Source organism: Rhinoraja longicauda, chromosome 9 (genome assembly GCF_053455715.1).
Source record: "Rhinoraja longicauda isolate Sanriku21f chromosome 9, sRhiLon1.1, whole genome shotgun sequence".
Lineage (NCBI taxonomy): Eukaryota > Metazoa > Chordata > Chondrichthyes > Rajiformes > Arhynchobatidae > Rhinoraja > Rhinoraja longicauda.
Window position 1 is genome coordinate 34,186,816 of NC_135961.1, and position 22,208 is coordinate 34,209,023.

Here is a 22,208-nt window from a genome sequence, read left to right on the forward strand (position 1 = left end):
CGGTACCAAGGTACCGAACGAAACTACATAGCAGTCACACACAAAAAAGAACACAAGACACATGACCCCAACACAAACGTCCATCACAGTGACTCCAAACACCCCCTCACTGTGATGGAGGCAACAAAACTTCCACTCTCTTCCTCCAATTTCCGGTGGACCTCACTATGGCACTGGAGGAGACCCATGACAGAAAGGTCAGACTGGGAATGGGCTGGTGAAGGTGTTGAGCGAAGCGATCGCCGATGTAAAGATGTTGACATCTAGAGCAGCGGATGCAATTGATGAGGTTGGAGGAGGTGCAGGTGAACCTCTGTCTCACCTGGAAAGACTGTTTGGGTCCTTGGATGGAGTTGAGGGGGGAGGTAAAGGGACAGGTGTTGCATCTCCTGCGTTTGCAGGGGAAAGTGCCCGGGGATGGGGTGGTTTGGGTAGGAAGGGACGAGTGGACTAGGGAGTTACGGAGGGAACGGTCTCTGCGGAACGCAGAAAGTGGAGGGGATGGGAAGATGTGGCCAGTGGTGGGGTCCCGTTGTAGGTGACGGAAATGTTGGCGGATGATTTGTTGGATCCGCTGGCTGGTGGGGTGGAAGGTGAGAAAGAGGGGGATTCTGTCCTTGTTACGAATGGGGGGAGGGGGAGCAAGAGCGGACCTTCAATTCTGTGGTCAGTTGCATGTGAAGTAATAACAGTAAGAGTTGATAGTTTTATTGCCTGTACTGCTTGAAAATCAGGCCGTTGTTTAATTTTGAGGTTTTTGTCACGTACTATTTTAATTTTATAATGAATTACTTTTCAGATGGTTCTCTCCAGCTTGTTACCCCTAATTGAGAGACTGCTCGGAACGGAACCTGATGTTTTCCTCAAAGATGAAGCTCTTCTGCTGCACATGGCTCTCTCAAAGTACAACGAACAATCTGCGTCTTTACTGGCAAAAAATTCCCAAAGTCTGGATCTGTTCATCAATGCATTGAATAATTCCAAGGAAGTGTACAAAGGCTTACCAGCACTGCAGGTCACTGCATTTGGACAGGTATTTTGTGTTGTAAATATTGAGGGAAAGCACAGGATTCTATTCTGACATTTCAAAGGTGGACATTCAAAGTAATTTATAAAAATTTAAAATGGGATAGCTTGTGTCAGTAATAACCTTGAAAACCTATTTGGACCATAAATTCTAGGGGCAGAAATTGGTCATTCGGCCCATCAAGTCTACTCTGCCATTCAATCCTGGCTGATCTATCTTTGCCTCTCAACCCCACTCTCCTGCCTTCTCCCCATAATCCCTGACACCCTTACTTACATAAATGTCTTTCATGAAAAGAAGTGTTATTCTGACTCTCGACCCTTAATTTCCATCTGAAATAGCCTAGCAGGCCACTGAATTAAGGGGCCAGATCTCAATAGACAATTTCATCTGTGGGGAATTAATTGTTTAAATTGATTTTAAAAATTGGTCTGAAACTTAACATTAATTTCTAAATTTCTGCAGGAAAATTATGGAAATTTTGAATTAATTTTCTTACTATTAAGTGCAAGTGACTATTATAACAATGGTACCAAGATTTGCCTTTATTTAAGAAGTTCTATTTAATTTATCTTCTCTAGATCACAAAACAGTTCTTTGCAGCACTGCCTGGTGTGAACATACAGCAGAGATTACTGGGAGTACTATTTGACCTGCATGTGCAAACTAAAAACTCAGTCTGTGCACAAGCAATAAACGGTATTTTCAAGGCGGTGAGTGAAGACAGCTTTGAAATGTGTATTCTTTTTGGTTTATACTTTAAATGAGATTTACGCAACAAAATTGTTGTTTGGGTTTGGTTTGGAACTTTGAAGGAGAGTGTAAACGTGTGTAATTCAGTGTTGTGATGCGATTAACTGCCTGGCACTTTTGATGATACAACATATTGTGATTCAAAATTTGTAATTTGCGATACTTATCACAGACTTTTGGCTGAATTTATCATTTGGCTGGCAAACTGCCTGAGCTTGTCTGGCATAGTCTTCCATTGAAATGCCTGCTCCCAGCTGATATACAAGGCCCATCCGAATATAACACGCAGATGCATTCCCACAAATGTCTCCTCATGCAGTACGATTTTGCCCGCACGTTTACCAGCTAGCATTGCTGTCAGTGACATAGAACATAGAACAATATAGCACAGGAACAGGCCCTTTGGCCCACAATATCTGTGCCGAACATGATGATTCACAGCCACACACCTTTAACTCCCTTTCAGCCGGGGTAGGGTGGGGGGGGGGGGGGAAGTACCTCTTCCACAGTCTGCGGTGTCACCAGATTGCGTGCGACTATCTCATAACTGTTCACAGGAAGTGCTGTTCCCAGGACAGATCGATGTGATGTTTGCAGGGGGCTCGTTTACCTTAGTGAATTGAGCAACTGCCGTGCACTGTATCTTAGAGAGACATGGCTCACCCCTTCTTCACCTGACGGCGCCACTTCTCACTTCACAGGATGGACTGCATTGCATCCTTGGGCAAGGTTAGGGGTGGAGGGGTTTGCTTCCGAATCAACACATTGTGGTCCTCGGACATGGCAGTTCCAGTGAGCACGTGTTCCCTGTACCTGCAGTATCAAACAGCCAAGTACCGTCCCCATTATCCTGAGTCATCGAATCATACAGAGTGGAAACAGGCCCTTCGGCCCAACTTGCCCAAGCCGACCAACATGCCCCACCTACACTAATCCACCTGCCTGCATTTGGCCCATATCCCTCTAAATCTCTTATCCATGTACCTTTCCAAATGTTTCTTAAAAGTTGCGATAGTACCCGCTTCAACTACCTCCTCCTGCAGCCCGTTCCATACACCCACCACACATTCCGTGAAAAAGTTACCCCTCAGGTTCCTATTAAATCTTTCTCCCCTAACCTTAAACCTATGTCCTCTGATTCTCGGTACCCCTATTCTGGGCAAGAGACTCTGTGCACCGACCTGATCTATTCATTTCATGATTTTGTACACCTCTATAAGATCAATCCCTTCTCTTTCTGCATTCCAAGGAAGAGAGTCTTAAACCGCTCGACCTCTCATGACAGCTCAGTCCCTCAGATCCTGGCAACATCCTCATAAATCTTTGCACCAGTTCCAGCTTGACATTTTCCTATAACATGGTGCTTAAAACCAAACATAATACTCTAAATGAGGCTTCACCAACGTCTTATATACTGCAACATGATGTCCCAACTTCTATACTCAGTACTCTGACTGATGAAAGTCAATGCGCAAAAAGCCTTTTGATACAAAGGGACAAAGGCATGTAATGTTCACTATGTTTACAGTGTTGGCCTGTTGAACTCCCAACAGATAAGATACTGTATATTTTGTACACAGTGATGTTTTGCTCTATCTTAATGTGGATTTGGATTATTAATATATCATTTTATTATCAATATATTATTTTGTCTCTTTTGGGTTGTAAATTTAAAGTAAAAATGCAAAATCTTGCTAGTAGTTACTTTTTAATTTCTATACGGTGCAGATCGTGGTTGATGCAGAGCAAGTTGCCAGGGAGCTCGGGCCTTTGGAGAAATCTCAAAGTCGTGCGACCATTCAACAGACCAGAAGGCAGAAAATGCTGCAGCAAAGGTTGGTTCCAAATGAGGGTACTTTTGGGGTGTTGCTTAATTTATAACAATTCTCACCACATGTCTGCACATTGGCCCTCCTTCATTGTCCCACTTAACTTTGAAGTTAATTCCACTGTTCCTCTTCTCCCTCCTTGATCCCAGTATCTCTTGATTTGTCGCTGTACTGTGTGACTGGGCAGCTTCACTGTCTATGGGAGAGACAATTCAAAGTAGCAATAGTGTCCATTGAAGAAATTTTGCCAAATATCAAAAATAATTTCTTTTACCAATAAAATAAACACCATGGAAACAACATTTTAGCTTCCATGTTGTGTAGTTTATGTCGGCCCACTGAGTCCACACCGATCACTGTATACTAGTTCTATCCTACACACTAGGGACAATTTTACAGAAGCCAATTAACCTACAAACCTGCACATCTTTGGAATATGGGAAGAAACACAGCTGGAGAAAACCCATGCAGTCACAGGGAGAACGTATAAACTCCCTACAGACAGCACCCACAGTCAGGATCAAGCCCAGGTCTCGAGCTATAAGGCAGCTGCTCTACCTCTGCGCCACTGTGTTTTTAGAGTTCAGAGATACAGTGTGGAAACAGGCCCTTTGGCCCACTGAGTCAGTGCTGACCTGCAATCACCATAAACACTCTCCTGCACACCAAGGACAATTTCCAATTTTTTTCGGAAGTCAATTAACCTACAAACCTGTATGTCTTTGGAGTGTGGGAGGAAACCTGAACGCCCAGGGAAATCCCGTGCAGGTCATGGGGAGAACGTACAAACTACTTACAGACGGCACGTGGTCAGGATTGAACCCGGGTCTCTGGCACTGTAAGACAGCAAATCTACCACTGCGCCACTGTTCCGCTCCTGTATATTTTGCATGCTTTATTGAGTTCGGAATATATAAACTCAATATACTTAATCTCTATGAGAGAGCATCTTGCTCCTCCGGCGGAAGACGTGCATAATTTCTGTGGTAATCTCAAATTTTTTGTTGCAAAATTTGAAAACAATTCAATTATTGCGCCATGCTCCCAGAATTGTGGCATATTACATGGAGAAATTTGCTTCCACATCATTAACTTCACTGTTAAAATTCAAGTGGACTTCATGTTAGAATTAATAAATTAACCAGACCCTTCTTCTCTTTTGTGGAATTCATCAGAACTGGATTTCACCTATTGGAATGGGAAAGATTCCAATATAACAGTCTAACTTCTACAAACTTCAAAATTCATTGTCATTGCTTTTCACTCTGTGTGTTTTCTTTTAAAGGAAAGCGCAAGACATGACGAATTTGGAACCTAATTCTTTAACGGGTAACATTAACTGGCAGAGAGTCACCCTCATCCTGGAGTTGTTGCAGCACAAGAAGAAACTCAAAAAACCCCAGGTTCTTGTTCCTACCCTATTCAGCCTTCTGTCCAGGTATGAGTGCTAAAGTATTCAAAGTCAGAGAAAATTAAAACAAACTCCTCATGTTGTTACTAAAATGAACAAGTGCTGTTGTCGGCTATAGCATGGTTGAGATCATAGAATCATAGAGTGTGGATACAGGCCCTTCAGCCCAACTTGCCCGCACCGACTAACATGTCCCATCCACACTAGTCCCACCTGCCTGTGTTTGGCCCATATCCCTCTAAACTTATCTTAACTAGGGTTCCATACAAGCAATGGCTAGGTAGTTTGAACAACTTACCCTTCCTTGCTTTTTAACGCTCAGGAAATGGTAGGTGAGGCAAGTTTAAAAAGAGAAAACTGGAATCTTCACCAAGGTATAATGTATCACCTTCTAAGTATCCTTAGATTTCACATGCACTATGATATAAAAGATAAAATGTAATGAGTTGCTTGAAGCCAAAGTTTTTGTGTGAAGTGCTGAAGACCACGTGGTTATAGAATCTAACAACAAGAAGGGAGATTTTTTCATTCATTCTTTGACAATGTACACCTGGCAAGGCCAGCCTTTATGTCTCATCCCTCATTCATCTCTGGAAGGTAGTATTTGGTCAATACCTTAAACTGCCACTTTGCTTGTGGTGAAGGGACTTGCGCATTTCTGTTTAATAAAGCAGTTCCCGTGTATAGAAAACCAACAAAGTACATCATTTTATATCCAGGTCAAGGTTAGGAATAATTTGGATCTGGACTAATACAATGAAAATTGCTTACTCTAGTACTCGTGTCTAAATATTTAGATCAACAAAATTAGAATTTTGACAGATTTTATATTATGAAATTTATGTTATGAGTGCTGGAGTAACTCATTCGGTCAGGTAGCATCTTTGGAGAACATGGATGGATGATGTTTCAGGTCGGGTCCCTTCTTTAGACTTTAGAGATAGACTTTGGAAACAGGCCATTTTGCCCACTGAATCCACGCTGACCAGTGATCTCCCCGTACACTAGCTACATACTCCCCACATACTAGGGGCAATTTACAATTTTACCAAAGCTAATTAACCCACAAATCTGTACGTCTTTGGAATGTAGGGGGAAACCGGAGCACCCGGGAGAAAAATCACGCGGTCACGGAGAACGTACAAACTCCGTACAGACAGTACCAGTAGTCATGATCGAACCCCAGGTTTCTGGAGCTGTGCGGCAGCAACTCCACTGCTGTGCCACTGTGCTGCCCTGATGAGGATTAATTTGGGGATTGTGTGACCATTCTTGACAAGGGTTGTGGATTCTTGACACGGATAGAGTTTGGAGACGATGGTCCATTGTTCTATATTTTTGTGTGTGAAAATGGAAAGTTAATTATTTTGATTATGACTGAGAACTAACAGATAATCATTGTCATGACTCAGGTGTCTGGATCCTGCATTGTCTGAGCAGAGCAGTCTGGAGTACACAAAACAGCTGATCCTCAATTGTTTACTGAACCTCTGCCAGAAGCTGTCACCCGATGGTTCCAAGATAAGCAATGGTATGCAGTTTGAAATTATTTCTCTGCGATGTTCTTGTATTTTGAACTACTTCTATATAGTACTACTATAATTGTAGTTTGAATTAATTCTTGTTAGCTCCATGGCAAAGGTACCAAAAACGAGAGGGGATCTGAATGTTTTTTATATTGAGAGTGGTTGTGTTCTTTTTATTGCTTCTCATTGTTGACTGTAGGTAACATAATTTCGTCCAAAAACATGTTTTTGGATGACAATAAAGGCTATTCAATTCTATTCTTGTGTTCAGGAATGTGCTGCCGGATGCAATCAAACACTGTGATCATATCCGATTCCTCACTATCAGAGTGAGAAATTGGATACGATCACTGCGTTTAAGAGACACATAGACAGCCACTTGAATACAAAATGCATAGAAGGCTATAGACCAAATACAGGCAAATGGGATTGGTAGAAATGGGCAAAAAGGTCAGTGTGCATGTGATGAGCCAAAGGACTTGTTTCTGTACAATACAACTCTCTGACTAGTTTTAAACAATTAGAGTGTAAAATCAAAATCATTTAGACTTTAGCGATACAGTGTGGAAAAAGGCCCCATCAGCCCACCACGTCCGCGCCAATCAGCGATCACCCCATGTACTAACACTATGATACACACAAGGGGCAATTAACAATTTTATCAAAGCCAATTAATCTCCAAACCAAATTTGTGAAGCTATTACTTTGTACAATCATATAAATTGCTGTGTGTTGGATATAATTTGAAGGAAAGAAAGAAAACATAGAAAATATACTTTAAGTTGACCACAGCACTGAGTTTAAAAAAAAATGCTAGAAGTACTTAGCAGGTCAGATGGGCTTTGTGGAGAGAGAAACTAAGTTAATATTTCAGATCAGTGACCTTGCTTTAAAATGTTGAAATGTTGGAAATAAATCAAGTTTTGTTTGGAGAAGAAATGGAAAGGTTAGAGAGAACAGACCTTTGGTAGAATGGATACCAGAAGAGACTGCATCACATGAGTGGTGGCAGCTGAAGGGAGGTGAACCACCAAAGATCTGTCTGATGGAGAGATAAATAGCAGCAAATGAAATATGAAATACCAAAAGGGAATTAAATAATAAAGCAGGAATTTGAGGCACAAAATTTGAATACTGATTTCCTGAAATAGTTGAATTCAACATTGAAAACTGGTTGTAATGTGCGAATTCAGATAATAAGGTGCTGCTTCTTCAGGGTGCATTTAACATTGGAATAGGTTAGTTCAGAGATTCAGCATGGAAATAGGCCCTTCAGTCCACTGAGTCCGCGCCGACCAGCAATCCCCGTACGCTAGACTACACACTAGAGACAATGTACAATTTTACCGGCCAATTACCCTACAAACCTGCACGTCTTTGGCGTATGGGAGGAAACCGGAGCACCCGGGGAAAACCCACACGGTCACAGGGAGAATGTACAAACTCCATACAGACAGCATCCACAGTCAGGATCGAACCCGGGTCTCTGGCGCTGTAAGGCAGCAACTCCATTGCTGCACCACCGTGCCGCCATAGCATGTATTGAAAACCAAGGTTCCGACTCGTTCAGATATCACTGCTTGATTTGTTGTAGAATGTAAATGTATTACGCGTGACATACAAACAGAGGATTGCAGATAATGTTCTGCCATCCCTTGTTAATATTGGGTGTTAAACTCTTAATCCCGTGACAAATTCCAGATGCATTCAATATTAGTTTAGTTTAGAAATACAGCATGGAAACAGGCCCTTTGGCCCACCAAGTCCACGGCAACCAACGAGCACCCGAAATACTAGTTCTATCCTACACTCGAAGGACAATTTACAGAAGTCAATTAACCTACAACGGTAGAGGTAGCAACTCTACTGCTGCGCCACCGTGCCACACTAAATATCTTTTGTAAATATTTCTCATAATTTTCCAAATATTACGGGGGCTGCATAAATACGTTGCAATATCCTAAGTAGCTGCGTTTTCAACTTTGATTTTACAGATGTTCTCGATGAAGAGAAGTTTAACGTGGAGCTGATTGTTCAATGTGTCAGGGGTTCAAATATGCCTCAGACCCATCATCATGCACTGCTGCTCCTGGGTGTTGCTGCCGGAATGTTCCCTGTAAGTTTAACCAGCGTCAGATTATTGTCAAAGGATGTTGCTGTCGGATCATTTTGAAATGTCTGTGAGGTAAAAGGTAACCAAAATCATATTAAATAATGAAGCATGTAGGAGAGCTGCCTGGCCTATTTAACCTGCAGATGATGATTAATCTGAAATGAAAACATTAAACATGGAATTATTCAACAGGTCAAGCAGCATTTTGTGGAGAGTGAAAAAGTGAACATTTTAGGCAGATGAGCCTGTTTTTTTCTCTCCGCAGATGTGGCCTGACCTTACGAATATTACAGTGGTGTTGGCTGCTGCTATTCAGTTTAGCAATGGGGTCTTTAATGCCTGACACTGGTGTGAGCCAGGGTGTTAGGGTTTGGCAACATGGGGAAGAGATGGGTTTCGCAAGCATTGGAGTTGGAAGTCTTGGAGCTTTGCACATTATGCATTAAATCTAGTAATAAAAGTCATGAAATACAGAAGTGCAAGTGCCCACAATTAAAATCCTTTCATTTTATGGTTTTGTTAAGTGTTCTTTTCTAAGTTCTAACCGGCGAAATATTAGCTGTTTTAGTTTAGTTTAAAGATACAGCAAGGAAACTGTCCCTTTGGCCCCCAGAGTTCATGTCGACCCATACACTAGTTCTGTCCTATACACGAGGGATAATTTACTGAAGCCATTTAACATGAACCTGCATGTCTTTGGAGTGGGAGGAAACCGGAGCACCCAGAGAAAACTCACGCGGTCAGGGGGAGAACGTATAAACTCCACATAGATCGCACCTGTAGTCAGGATCGGGCGTTGTCAGGCAGCAACTCTACTGCTGTGCCAACGTGCCGCTCATACATTTGTTACCCACCAGATTTGCGAACTACTTTAACCATTTATAGAGTCAGAGGGTTATATAGCGTGGAAACTGGCCCTTCACCCCAACTTGCCCACACCGACCAACATGTCCCATCTACACTAGTCCCATGTGCCAGCGTTTGGCCCATATCCCTCTGAACTTTCAGTTTTAGTTTTGCTTCAAGTACTCATAAATCCACTATTGCGACAACATTAAGCAATTTCTGTTTTTGAGGTATTTGTGACGTTATTTTCCAGGACAAGGTTCTCCATAATATCATGCCCATATTCACCTTCATGGGTGCCAATGTGATGCGGCTGGATGACAGCTACAGTTTCCAGGTCATAAACAAGACAGTGCAGACTGTCATCCCCGCACTTATTCAGGTACGTTATAGTAGTTATTACTGTTTGAGAGCTTATACAAATCTCAGCAATATATTATTAATAAGAATTTACCTAATGCTGTGGTGAGTGAGTGCCATTTTCTTGAGCTATTTATACTTACCTGCTTTAAAAATCTGCAGCCTCATTTTTACATGGTCACTTTTACAAACTGCAAAATGTTTAATGCGACTCCTTACAGATATTATACATCTTGGTCTCTGGGTGGGATTAGAGGGATAATAACAATATATTATAAAAATGTAGGCCATTCATCCTTTCAAAGCTGTTGTGCCATTCACCAGAACAATACAACAACCTTAATATCAATTTCTTGCCCCTTCCCCATATTCCTTATCTATCTATTTATATTACTATTACTCTCATCTTGTTTGATTGTTTATTTATCCGTTCCTGAAATACAGCCAAAACGGTATACGACAATTTTAGGCCCACCTTACTCACCATTGTCCTGGGGTGGGCTGGAGGAAGTTTTATTTAAATTGGTGTTATATTTTAAAAGTTATTGGCTTTTTAAAGTTTAAAAAATCACTTTTCCACTTGTCCTGGCCGTCAGCCGCATTCGCCGTTATAATGAGAACCCAATAGCCGCCCGGCCAATGGGAGTCGAGTGCGGGACGGAATCTGACCAATGGGAGCTCGGAGTGAGGCGAGACTCGCCTGAGTTCCCCTCCGTCTCCTCCAGCGCCCGCTTCAACCAACGCCGTTGTCGAGTCCCCGCTCGCGCCCGGCCCCAGAGCCCCGGACCATCATCGGACTTCAACCCCCAGTGGGCAGCTTGTTCTCCACCTCCCGCGTCTCCTCCAGCGCCCGCTTCAACTGACGGCGTCACCGACGACTCCAACAACAATGGCAGCCGCTCTCCTTCTCCTCCTCCTGCTCCGCCATCTTGTGCGCACCTCCCGCCGCCGTGAGGTGTAGTCGACGATCCCACCCGGCCTCAGCACCCCGGACCATCACCGGACTATGACCCCCAGCGGGCAGCGCAGCAAACGCGCGCACACACACACCTCCAGGATAATAGCAGCTTCTTCTCCTCCCGCGTCGTCACAATGGGAGATGGTCTGCGCGTGCGCAGTTGGGAGCTCTGAGGGAGGGGGGACCCATCCAAGTGAAGGGAGTGGCAGTCAATCAGGAGGGGGTGAGGAGAGTTCTCCTGCTGCTGAGTGTCCCGTTTTGGCTGTATTTACGGAAAGGATAAACAAACAATCAAACAAGATGAGAGTAATAGTTATATAAATAGATAGATAAGGAATATGGGAAAGGGGCAGGAAATTGATATTAAGGTTGTTGTATTGTCCTGTGTGTCTCCCTCTCCCCCCTCGCCTAACCCCGGCCCCGGGGGAGTTTTGAGGGGGGATGGAATGGGTGAGGGGGAGAGGAAGGGGGGATTGAGGAGGGATGGAGTGGGTGAGTGGAGGGGGGATGGAGTGGGTGAGTGGAGGGAGGATGGAATGGGTGAGTGGAGGGGGGATGGAGTGGGTGAGTGGGGGGGGGGGGAAGGTAGGGGAGGGGAGGATGCTTTACCAATGCAGGAGAGGTTTGGGGGGTTGAGAGGGATGGAGGGGTGAAAGGAGGAGGGGAATGCAGTGGGGGAGGAGGGGGGATGGAGTGCGGGAGGGGGGAAGGTGCTAGACCAATGCAGGAGAGCTTTGGGCCCAACGGGTCCACCCTTTTCTAATTTCCTCTGATTTTTCATGATCTATTAATTTCTGTCCTGAATAAGTTCAGTGAAGTGGCAGAGCCACCGGGCGCACGGAATTGCAAAGATTGCTCTTCAGTTCATAGAAACATAGAAAATAGGTGCAGGAGTAGGCCATTTGGCCCTTCGAGCCTGCACCGCTATTCAATATGATCATGGCTGATCATCCAACTCAGTATCCTGTACCTGCCTTCTCCCCATACCCCCTGATCCCTTTAGCCACAAGGGCCACATCTAACTCCCTCTTAAATATAGCCGATGAACTGGCCTCAACTACCTTCTGTGGCAGAGAATTCCACAGATTCACCACCACTTTCATATATTCTGCTCACTCAAATTCTTCTTTTGCAGGCTGACAATGAAGACCCTGCAGAAATCAAACAGAATGTGGAAAATGTGGTAACAAAAATCATCCGGGTGTTTGTGGATTCCATGCCACATGTCCCCGAGCACCGGCGTGTGCCCGTCCTTGCCACGCTCATTGACACAGTGAGTGCGGAGCGCTTTCTCTGGGCCCTCCTGATGCTGCTGTTTGAGCAACACATAACCAAGAACGCTTCTGCAGCAACCCACGGCGAAAAGGTAAAGGTGGGTGTATTTAATACTGGACAGATAAAAGCAGGAATCAGCACTTGGACAGTGGGGTGCTATTAATCTAAAGGGGGATAAAGGAGCAGATTTGTGGTGGAATCACCATGATGGGGTTACACTGAAGGACACACAGTGTCAAGAGTGTTTTAGTGTCATATGTCCCTAACTGAACAATGAAATTCTTACTTGCAACAGCACAACAGGATATGTAAACATAGTACTATGTAAACAATATAATAAACGAAAAAAAATGTTCAGTTCATGTTCACATACATACGTACATACCAATAATAGTGTAAAAAGACAAAACCAATTTCCCCAAGTCGGAATGTAGTTCAGAGCTTATTTGGAGGTTGTAGTATTTAATAGCCTGATGGTTGTTGGGAAGAAGCTGTTCTTGAACCTAGATATTACAGCTTTCAGGCATCTATGCAGGCAGCATCTCTGGAGAACATGGACAGGTGATGTTTCAGACTCGAGATGTACTTCAGAGATGCAGCCTAACCTGTTGAGTTGAGTTAATCCAGCTCTTGGTGTCCATTTGTGTAAACCTGCATCTGCAATTCCTTGTTTTAACACGGGGTTGTACTAGAAGAACAAATACATAAGCTCGTAGCAAACTGTTGGTCTTCTGATAATTCAAGACACTCATGAGATGCACCATCTAATAATTAAATTGGAAACCTGCAGAATTTGGCCTTCAAGCAATATTTGTTTGCTTGATTTTTTTTTAACATTTGCAAAATATCTACAACAACAGTTGTACTCATACTATATCTGAACACGTTTTAATGATAGTTTGGATATCAGAGAAAGATTAATTCAGCCATTAATGATGTATGACACTTTGAATGCATGCTCCAGTGAAAACAGTTGCCTATGTTTGCACCCTCCCCTTCATCAGATGGATGAATGTTTGTAGATCTACTTCTGGGACTAGCTTGCAGAGAGTCGCCTGGGTTTGGCGCCATCTTGGTACAGGGACAGTTTCTTCCCAGCAGTTAACGGACAACTGAACCATCCTATCACCAACTAGAGAGTGGTTCTGACCTACCATCTACCTCACTGGAGACCCTCGGAATATCTTTAATTGGATTTTACTAGACTTTATCCGGCACTAAACATGCAACTTTATCCTGTTTCTGCACACTGTGGACGGCTTAATTGTAATCATGTGTCGTCTTTCCACTAACTGGATAGCATGCAACAGAAAAGCTTTTAAGTTTACCTCAGTACACGTGACAATAAACTAAATGAGATGGCATATCTTTTTTTAAAGTCTTTTTATCTCCTTATAACAAAAGTCTGTGTTCTATGGTAACAGGAAGCGGTTTTGGAAAGGGATGTTGAATTCTGGATCACTGTTGGCTGCGAGTTTACTGTTCCGGAACAGCTCCAGAGCTTCATCAACATTTTGCGTTACTTAGCCAAGCTCCCTGAAGACAAAGAAGAAAGTAAGTAGTACACGACACGTTCTTAACTTCAGATGATGTCCCAATCAATAAAAGACAAACCTGTCTAACAGTGGTTAAATTACAGTGTCACTTTTGAAGAGGCATGGCGTGTTGTGCTAGGTCAACACATTCAAAACATTCATGTTCTATCTGCACCAGAAGGAAAACATTTGGTAAAATTCCTTTTATTTTCAAGCAAGTTCTCTATTAAGCGTCTGTTCATACTGACTTTGCAGACACTTGCTGTATCTGTACCTAAAAGGAGAGATTGGGCAAGTTAGGACTTCATTCCTTGGAGCACAGGAGGCTAAGGGGTTATCTTATAGAGGTGTATAAAATCAAGAGGGGAATTGATAGGGTGAATGCACAGTGTCTTACCTAGGGTAAGGGAATCAAGAACTATAGGACATAGGTTTATGGTGAGAAGGGAAAGATTTAATAGAAACCTGAGGGGTAATCTTTTCACTCGGAGGGCGGTGGATGTATGGAACAAGCTATCAGGGGAGGTGGTTGAGGCAGGTACAATTATAATGTTTAAAAGACCGCTTTAGGAGTGGTGGAGTTGCTGCCTCATAGAGCCAGAAACCCCAGTTCAATCCGGACTTCGGCTACTGTCTACGGAGTTTGTGCATTCTCCCTGTGACCACGTGGGTTTTCTCTGGGTATTCGGGTTTGTAGGTTAATTGGCTTCTGTAAAAAATTGAAAATTGTCCCTAGTGTGTAGGATAATGCTAATGTACAGGGTGATCGCTGGTCAGCGCAGACTCGGTGGGCCGCAAGGCTTGTTTCCGTGCTGTATTTCTAAAGTCTAAAGTAAAGACACTTGGACTGGTACATGGATAGGAAACGTTTTGAGGGATATTGATCAAATGCAGCAAGTGGGACTAGCTTAGGTTGGTCGGCATGGACAGATTGGGCCAAAGGGCCCATTTCTATGCTGTATAACTGTGATTAAATGTGCATTTTCACGTTGTCACCATGTTCTTGGTGTTTTGTATGAATATTATAAATTCTAACCTGAAAATGTGAAGAGAAAAACATTTCTATTTAATGATTAAATTGCCATATCAAAACCGATTTAGTATGGAGGGCATATCTTGCTTTAAAATGTTCTTTGCCTTCTTAAAAATAATACCTAAAATCACAGCAGTCTAAATACCTCATGCCTTTGAGTGCTTGCTCATTGTAGCTTCTATAGAAGTAGCAGAAAGATCTGCCTGATGTCTGTGGTTTCCAATGCTTGCCCATTAATGTAGCAATCAAGCAATAAACAGTCTTGTAAATTGAATTCTGGATTTATCTATGCTGCATTTTATTGATATGTTGGATTGGTTCACGGATTAAGAATGCATTACAATGTAGGTAATTTTATTTTGGGGAAGAATTAATTCATCCTCTTTGTGGTTTGTATATTATTAAATTACTCACAAATGTACCATTTCCCATCAAAGTTAAAGGTAACCAGAGAAGTAGCATTACAACATAAATGATAATTGCTTTTCCATATGACCTTAACTTGCTGACATTTCCAATAAAAACACAAAGTGCTGGAGTAACATGACAGGTCAGGCAGCATCTCTGGGGAAGTCAAAATGTCGAAACAAGGAACTGCAGATGCTGGTTTACACGAAACGACACAAAGTACTGGAGTAACTCAGCGGCTCAGGCAGCATCTCCGGGGAACATGGATAGGTGATGTTTTGAGGATCCGACCCTTCAGACTGAAAATGCCGAAACAGGATGCAAACTATAAACATTTCTAGTTTAGAGTTTGCATCCAGTTCAACCATTTTCTGGAAAGGCTTCCAGAAACCTAAATCAACTTAATTTTTCCACCGCTGTTTTTCCAGTTAGATACTAATCTGATTTTTGTTTTTGTTTCATATATTACCCCAACACTATTTGAGTTCTTGACCTATTCATTTTTGATTAATGGATACCCTTTCTCATTATTTTCTGGAAATTCATTTAGAAGTAACCAAAGAACCGAGAAAAGCAAACACAACGAAGAACAAGACAAGGAAGGCAAATGAAGAGGAACCACTGTTCAACGTGGACACTCACACAGCCAAAGAGCTGCGGCATTTCAAATTTCTTTCCGTCTCGTTTATGGCTCAGTATCTTGCCTCCAACAGTTTTATTGGAAAGGTATATTTTGTTTCAAATTAAACGACAATCGGAATCTTTTTATGATTATACATTAACAATTTGTATATCTTGAAAAGTAGAGTTTTTAATATTGAAGATCTTGAATGGAATCCAGTTGTCAAAATATATGTTGTGCAGTTCGATTTTTAACTTAAATTTCAGCTCAATTAACTATCACCAGCCCGCAACAAGGAATTCTCCCTTGTAGAAACAATGAAGTGCAGATGCTGGTTTATGCCAACGATAGACATAAAGTGCTGGAGTAACTCAACGGGTCAGGCAGCATCTCTGGAGAAAAAGCATGGTAACGTTTTGGGACAGGACCCGAAATGTTACCTGTCCTTTTTCTCCAGAGAAGCTGCCTGACCCGCTGAGTTACTCCAGCACTTTGTGTCTACCTAAGGAATTCTCCCACCTCTTTTGTCCTATCCCGCCACCAACAAAAACTTTGTCAGTAATGGGTAACTATTAGTTATTAGTTTACCTGTCTCATCGCTTCGCACTCCTCCAGCAAACCTCTGGAATCGATTTCAATTTGCAACATCATTTCCCTTTTCATCTGATCTGTTATGTACTACATCCCTTCTTCCTTCCCCAATAAGTCTTTCACTCCCCTGGTTGCTGGTTGGGGTCCTGGTCATTTCCATCGTACTTTTAGTTTTAATTTTGGATTTCCTATGCCCTGTGTATGTCGGGTCTACATTTCTGTTTCAACGCATGTCTGCTTTTATTCCAAGGGAATTTGTATCAAGGTCACAATTATTCGGGTACAGAATATTTTGCTAATATTTTTTTTAAATAAGGCTGTCAATCTGATCTATTGAGGATAATAGTTCATAAAAGAAATGAGTCAAGCCAAATTCCTGCAGTATGATGGTGCTCGTGAAAAATTATTACAATAAAAATTACACTGTATGGAATTTGGCTTGATTTCAATGTATGAGGATGAGAGGAATGAAGGTGGGAGGGCAATGAGGGAAAAGAATGGATTGGAAAAACATTATGGAGAATATAATTGCCGCATTGATCAATTTATCAAACAGCCATTTGTATTGTGGATTCATTGCAAGTGTGGTTTTAGGAAAATCCGCATAACAAATGTTAAGTATGCTCACTATCCCCTTTTATATCAGGTTGCAGATTGTAATACCTCTGAAGAAGAGTCACTGCAGATGCTTCAACAAAGGTAGCCAATTCTTTTGCAATATTTGGGAACTGATAAAAATTAATGGTCTGGCTTAGATATTTTACTAGATTTAGTGATGCTCTCAGTTTCTTTTTCTTAAATTAACTGACTTGCTTCGACTGCTCAATGTTTGCAAAATCACCAACAGCGCCTTGTAACCTGAGTTGGATATCAAGACTTTTACACTTGTTCTCATGTACTTATTAGATGAGCATTCTGTTAGCAATTCAGTGAAATCAAGCCTGATTTAAGTTGAGTATTTTATTTTGCACTCTGAAATGAATGTCCACAGCATTACAAATGTTACACCCAAACTTCACCACTTGATTTCAATTTCCTGCTTGTAAATCAGGGAAATAGTATAGGTGCATGGCTGACCAGTCTGAGTGCTGTTAGCTTTTGGATGGTGGAACATTGCTTGCTTGGGCGTCATCACGGTAAAGTAATTCCCACTTGCATTTCTCCCAGTAGATCATGCTACCCGTTGGTCACAAACCAAGTATGTTTTTTTTTACTGCTGCAATGGAACATAAAAATCAAGCAGGATGGCTTTCCATTCCCATTTCAATGAGTTGCCAGGCCTATTGGGTAGTAAGCCAAAATGTAGAAACAAAGAACTGCATATGCTTGTTTATACCAAAGATGGACACAAAGTGCTGGAGTAACTCAGTGGGTCAGGCAGCATCTCTGGAGGATAAGGATGGGTGACGTTTCAGGTCAGGATGCTTCTTCTGACCCAAAACATCACCTATAGTCTAGGAGTGTAGGAGTACAGTTCCTTCTGCAGTTGTATAAGGCCCTGGTGAGACCACATCTTAAGTATTGTGTGCAGTTTAGGTCTCCAATTTGAGGAAGGACATCCTTGCTATTGAGGCAGTGCAGCATAGGGTTCACGAGATTGATCCCCGGGATGGCGGGACAGTCATATGAGGAAAGATTGGAAAGACTGGGCTTGTATTCACTGGAGTTTAGAAGGATGAGAGGGGATCTTATAGAGATATATAAAATTATAAAAGGACTGGACAATCTAGATGCAGGAAAAATGTTCCCAATGTTGGGGGAGTCCAGAACCAGGGGCCACAGTTTTAGAATAAAGGGGAGGCCATTTGAAACGGAAGTGAGAAGAAACTTTTTCACCCAGAGAGTTGTGAATTTGTGGAATTCTCTGCCACAGAAGGCAGTGGAGGCCAATTCACTGGATGGATTTAAAAGAAAGTTAGATAAAGCTCTAGGGGCTAATGGAATCAAGGGATATGGGGAGAAAGCAGGCACAGGTTACTGATTGTAGATGATCAGCCAAGATCACAATGAATGGCAGTGCTGGCTCGAAGGGTCAAATGGCCTCCTCCTGCACCTATTTTATATGTTTCTATGCTTTTTACGCACACCCTGCAAACAAGATTATAAACAGACTGAAGTCTGAGCTCAAACCATTAACCATCAACAATAATATACACGTGTTTATAGAAAGCTTGAATCAAATAGAAGAATAATGCAATGTGAACATATCCTCAATGTCTGAGACTCAAATAAATTATTTGCACTTATATTGGAGACGCCACCCTGACAACTGGTAAAAGGTACTTTGTTTTATTCATGCACGTAATTGCAAAGACACCCTAGAAATCTTTAGACCTCGGCCCACCGAGTCCACGCTGACCAGCGATAATCTCATACACTAGCACTATCCTGCACACTAGCGACAATTTACAATTTTTGCTGATGCCAATTAACCTACAAACTTGTACGTCTTTGAAATGTGGGAGGAAACTGGAGCACCCGGAGAAAACCCACGTGGTCACAGGGAGAACATCCAAACTCCATACAGTCAGCAATCGTTCTCGGGATCGTATCCGGGTCTCTGATGCTCTAAGGCAGCAACTCTACAGCTGCCTACTGTGCTGTCCAGATGTGTTCACTTTGAACTTTGAAGACTATCACCTATTTTTGTACGTGGCATCCTCCGAATGTTCGTTTGAACCGAAAACACTGATTCTGTTCTGGCATGGTTGGTATCTAATCCATTGGTTGCCACAAATCTCTTAGCAGTTGCAGCCAAGATCTTTAGTCAAGCAATACAAAGCAGGATTTCAGGCTTATTCATTAAACTGAACATGAGATCCATCTCAGCTGCTTGTAGAAGTGATCACAAAGCTCATTTGACAAGGGAAATGCCTAATCACCTTCATTCAGGCTGGATTAACATTGACACTGCATCCACCCAAATAAAGTATCTACGGAAGGTAAATAATGCAAGAATCTCAGTGCAGAAGTAGGATATCATTGTGTGCTCATTCCCATGGGACGAGCAATATATGATGTACAATTTTCTTAATGCTTTGTTAAGTATTAAGGGTAGGCACAATAAGCTTTGGCTTCTGCCCACACCTTTTTTTTCGGTCAGAGAATATCATGTGTGATTATATTGTTTTATTTTTGATATAATGATTTTGTACTATTTAACTTTCATAACTGTATGGTATTGTATTGACTGGAGAAAAAAGTGCAATTTTTGAAGTGTAAACCGTGAGGGATAATCATCAAGATGCAATTAAACCTGTTGTTATTTTCTGTTGTTCCTAAGTGCAATGTATCTGCTTTGTTTCCCTAGTTTACTGGAGGAGATTCTGTGCTACATTAATGTGGTCGCCCACAGTGTAGAGGAGAATGCAGATAATCCAACAGCTAAATTCTGGAGAGCTCTCCTCAACCGGTCATATGATGTTCTGGATAAAGTAGGTTACCTTTAAATTCACATGTGCTGACTTGCAGACGTTTTCAATAGTCTATTTGCCGAACACAACTTAATAATAATGCTTGCATAGAAAACAGAGTGCTGGAGTACCTCAGTAGGTCAGGCAGCATCTGTGGAGGACATGGACAGGACCCTTCCTCAGACTGATTTTATGAGGGGGGTGAAGAGAAAGCTGGAAAAGAGGTGGGGGCGGGACAAAATATGTAGATAAGAACTGCAGATGCAGGTTTACACCAAAGATAGACACAAAAATGCTGACCTTGGATGCTGTCTGCGTTGGGTTTGCAATTTCTTCCAGTGACCGTGTGGGTTTCCTCCAGGTGCTCCAGTTACCCACCACACCCCAAAGACATGTGGGTTTGTAGGTTAATTGGCCTCTGTAAATGTTCCCATACCGTGTAGGGAGTGGTTGAGAAAGTGGGATAATAATGTGAATGGTCAGGGTGAACTTGGTGGGACAAAGGGCCTGTTTCCATGCTGTATCTAAACCAAACTAAATATTGACTGGGTAAATGTTAAAAATAAATTAAAAAATTGTCCCTAGTGTGTGTAGGATAGTGTTAATGCGCGGGGATCGCTGGGCGGCGCGGACTTGGTGGGCCAAAAAGGCCTGTTTCCGCGCTGTATCTGAAATATGAAAAAATAATTAAAATATGAAAATATTGTACCAATCTGCTCAATGGTTCTTCATATGTCAATGATCTCAAGCACAAAGCATTTTTCACGTGACTACACATTATTCCTCCACTCTACCTCACATCAAGAAAGATTCTTAAGAATCCTAGCTCTTGAGCACTTAAGCTAACACGTGCGGACTGAGACAGTGCTGTACTTTCAGATATGCCCATCTCTTGCCTGAGATAATAAACCCAAATTCTCAAGTGGACGTAAGGGTCCAATAATACTATTCCAAGGAAAGTCTGAAGAAGGGTCCCAACCCAAAACATTGCCTATCCATGTGCTCCAGGGATGATGCCCGACCCACTGAGTTACCCCAGAATTTCTTGTCTTCTCCAAGGAAAGGAAGTTTCTCTTCTCCTGACTGATATTCAGCCTGTCTTGGCTAGTGTCACGCAAATAGGTCGTCAGCTACATTCTGTGCAGCACTTTGATGATTGAGTGGCTTGAGTTAAGGTAACAATTCTGATTTGGTCGCAACTAAGGTTCCCTTATTCCCTTGATGCAGGTGAACGCGTTGCTCCCCACTGACACTTTCATTCCAGTGATACAAGGACTGATGAGTAACCGTTTACCCTCTGTTCGACGTAAAGCCATGGATCTTCTCAATAATAAGCTCCAGCAGCATAAAGCAAAGTGGCAGGAACATCAGGTAAGGTTTACATTTTATTTTGAAAATATGCAGTTTTATATTCAAGCGGGCAGTCCATTAACTGTGAAATGCTGCTTATAATAATAATAATAATGCATTTTATTTATATAGCGCTTTTCATATACTCAAAGACGCTTTACAGAGATTTTGAGAACATAGGGAAATGAATAAATAGATAAATAAATAAATGAACAGAGAAAGGAGACAGAAGGTGAGGTGACCTTCAGTGGTTGAAGGCAGTATTGATTTATTGATTTGCCAGGTCTGGAGGGCCTGAGCTCTAGGGAGAGGTTGAGCAGGCTAGCACTCTATTCCTTGGAGCGCACACGGGTGAGGGGTGACCTTATAGAGATGTGCAAAATCATGAGAGGAATAGGTTGGGTAAGCGCACAGACTCTCTTGTCCAGAGCAGGGGAATCGAGAACCCCTTAAACATAAGTTTAAAGTGAGGGAGGAAAGATTTAATAGGAACCAGAGGGTTAACTTTTTCACACAAAAGGTATGGAACGAGGTGCTGGAGGAGGTAATTGAGCCAGGTACTATCACAACGTTTGACAAACATTTGCACAGGCACATGGATAGGACAGGTTTGGAGGGATAAAAGCCAAACAGGCAGGTGTAGAGGGACATGTTGGTCAATGTGGGCAAATTGGTTCAAAGGGCCTGTTTCCATGCTGTATTACTCTATGACTATAGCTCAACCTTTCCTCCAGTGAAGACAGACACAAAATGCTGTTGTAACTCAGCGTGTCAGGCAGCATATCTGGAGAAAAGGAATATGTGTTGTTTCGGGTCGAGACCCTTCAGACTGAAAGTCAGGGGAAAGGGGAATGAGAGATATGGACGGTACTCAGGAGAAATGAACAGAAGATATGCAAAAAGCAACGATAATCAAGGCAATGTGGGGCACACAATAGGCCATTGTTGGCTGTGGGAAAGGTGATAACAGATATACAGACGGAGGAACTCAACAGGATGACTGTAAAACTAGTCCGATGACTAGGGTGGGGGAGGGACGGAGAGAGGACATGCAAGGGTTACTTGCAGTTAGAGAAGTCAATATTCATACCGCTGGGTTGTCAGCTGTCCAAGCAAAATATGAAATGCTGTTCCTCCAATTTACGTTTGGCCACACTC

At 42.4% G+C, this 22,208-nt stretch overlaps 2 protein-coding genes across 3 annotated transcripts in view; one reads left to right on the forward strand and one right to left on the reverse strand.

The window, feature by feature from the left end:
- Positions 1–22,208, forward strand: part of heatr1 (HEAT repeat containing 1) — an 86,107-nt gene that overhangs the window by 49,822 nt on the left and 14,077 nt on the right. Inside the window, exons 23-35 of one of the 2 annotated variants that reach the window (XM_078405074.1) lie at positions 800–1,033; positions 1,609–1,740; positions 3,509–3,615; positions 4,895–5,047; positions 6,433–6,551; positions 8,541–8,662; positions 9,759–9,887; positions 11,959–12,195; positions 13,523–13,652; positions 15,625–15,800; positions 16,934–16,986; positions 19,598–19,721; positions 20,928–21,071. In XM_078405074.1, the coding sequence (XP_078261200.1) occupies positions 800–1,033; positions 1,609–1,740; positions 3,509–3,615; positions 4,895–5,047; positions 6,433–6,551; positions 8,541–8,662; positions 9,759–9,887; positions 11,959–12,195; positions 13,523–13,652; positions 15,625–15,800; positions 16,934–16,986; positions 19,598–19,721; positions 20,928–21,071 (1,860 nt within the window). The remainder of the gene's footprint in view (positions 1–799; positions 1,034–1,608; positions 1,741–3,508; positions 3,616–4,894; positions 5,048–6,432; positions 6,552–8,540; positions 8,663–9,758; positions 9,888–11,958; positions 12,196–13,522; positions 13,653–15,624; positions 15,801–16,933; positions 16,987–19,597; positions 19,722–20,927; positions 21,072–22,208) is intronic. The other variant, XM_078405075.1, reaches the window with a different exon arrangement.
- The window catches only part of LOC144596583 (galectin-8-like), a 42,129-nt gene continuing 33,416 nt past the window's right edge, over positions 13,496–22,208 (reverse strand). The window contains exon 10 of the mRNA XM_078405078.1: positions 13,496–13,634. The gene's annotated coding sequence lies outside the window, so the exon portion shown is untranslated. The remainder of the gene's footprint in view (positions 13,635–22,208) is intronic.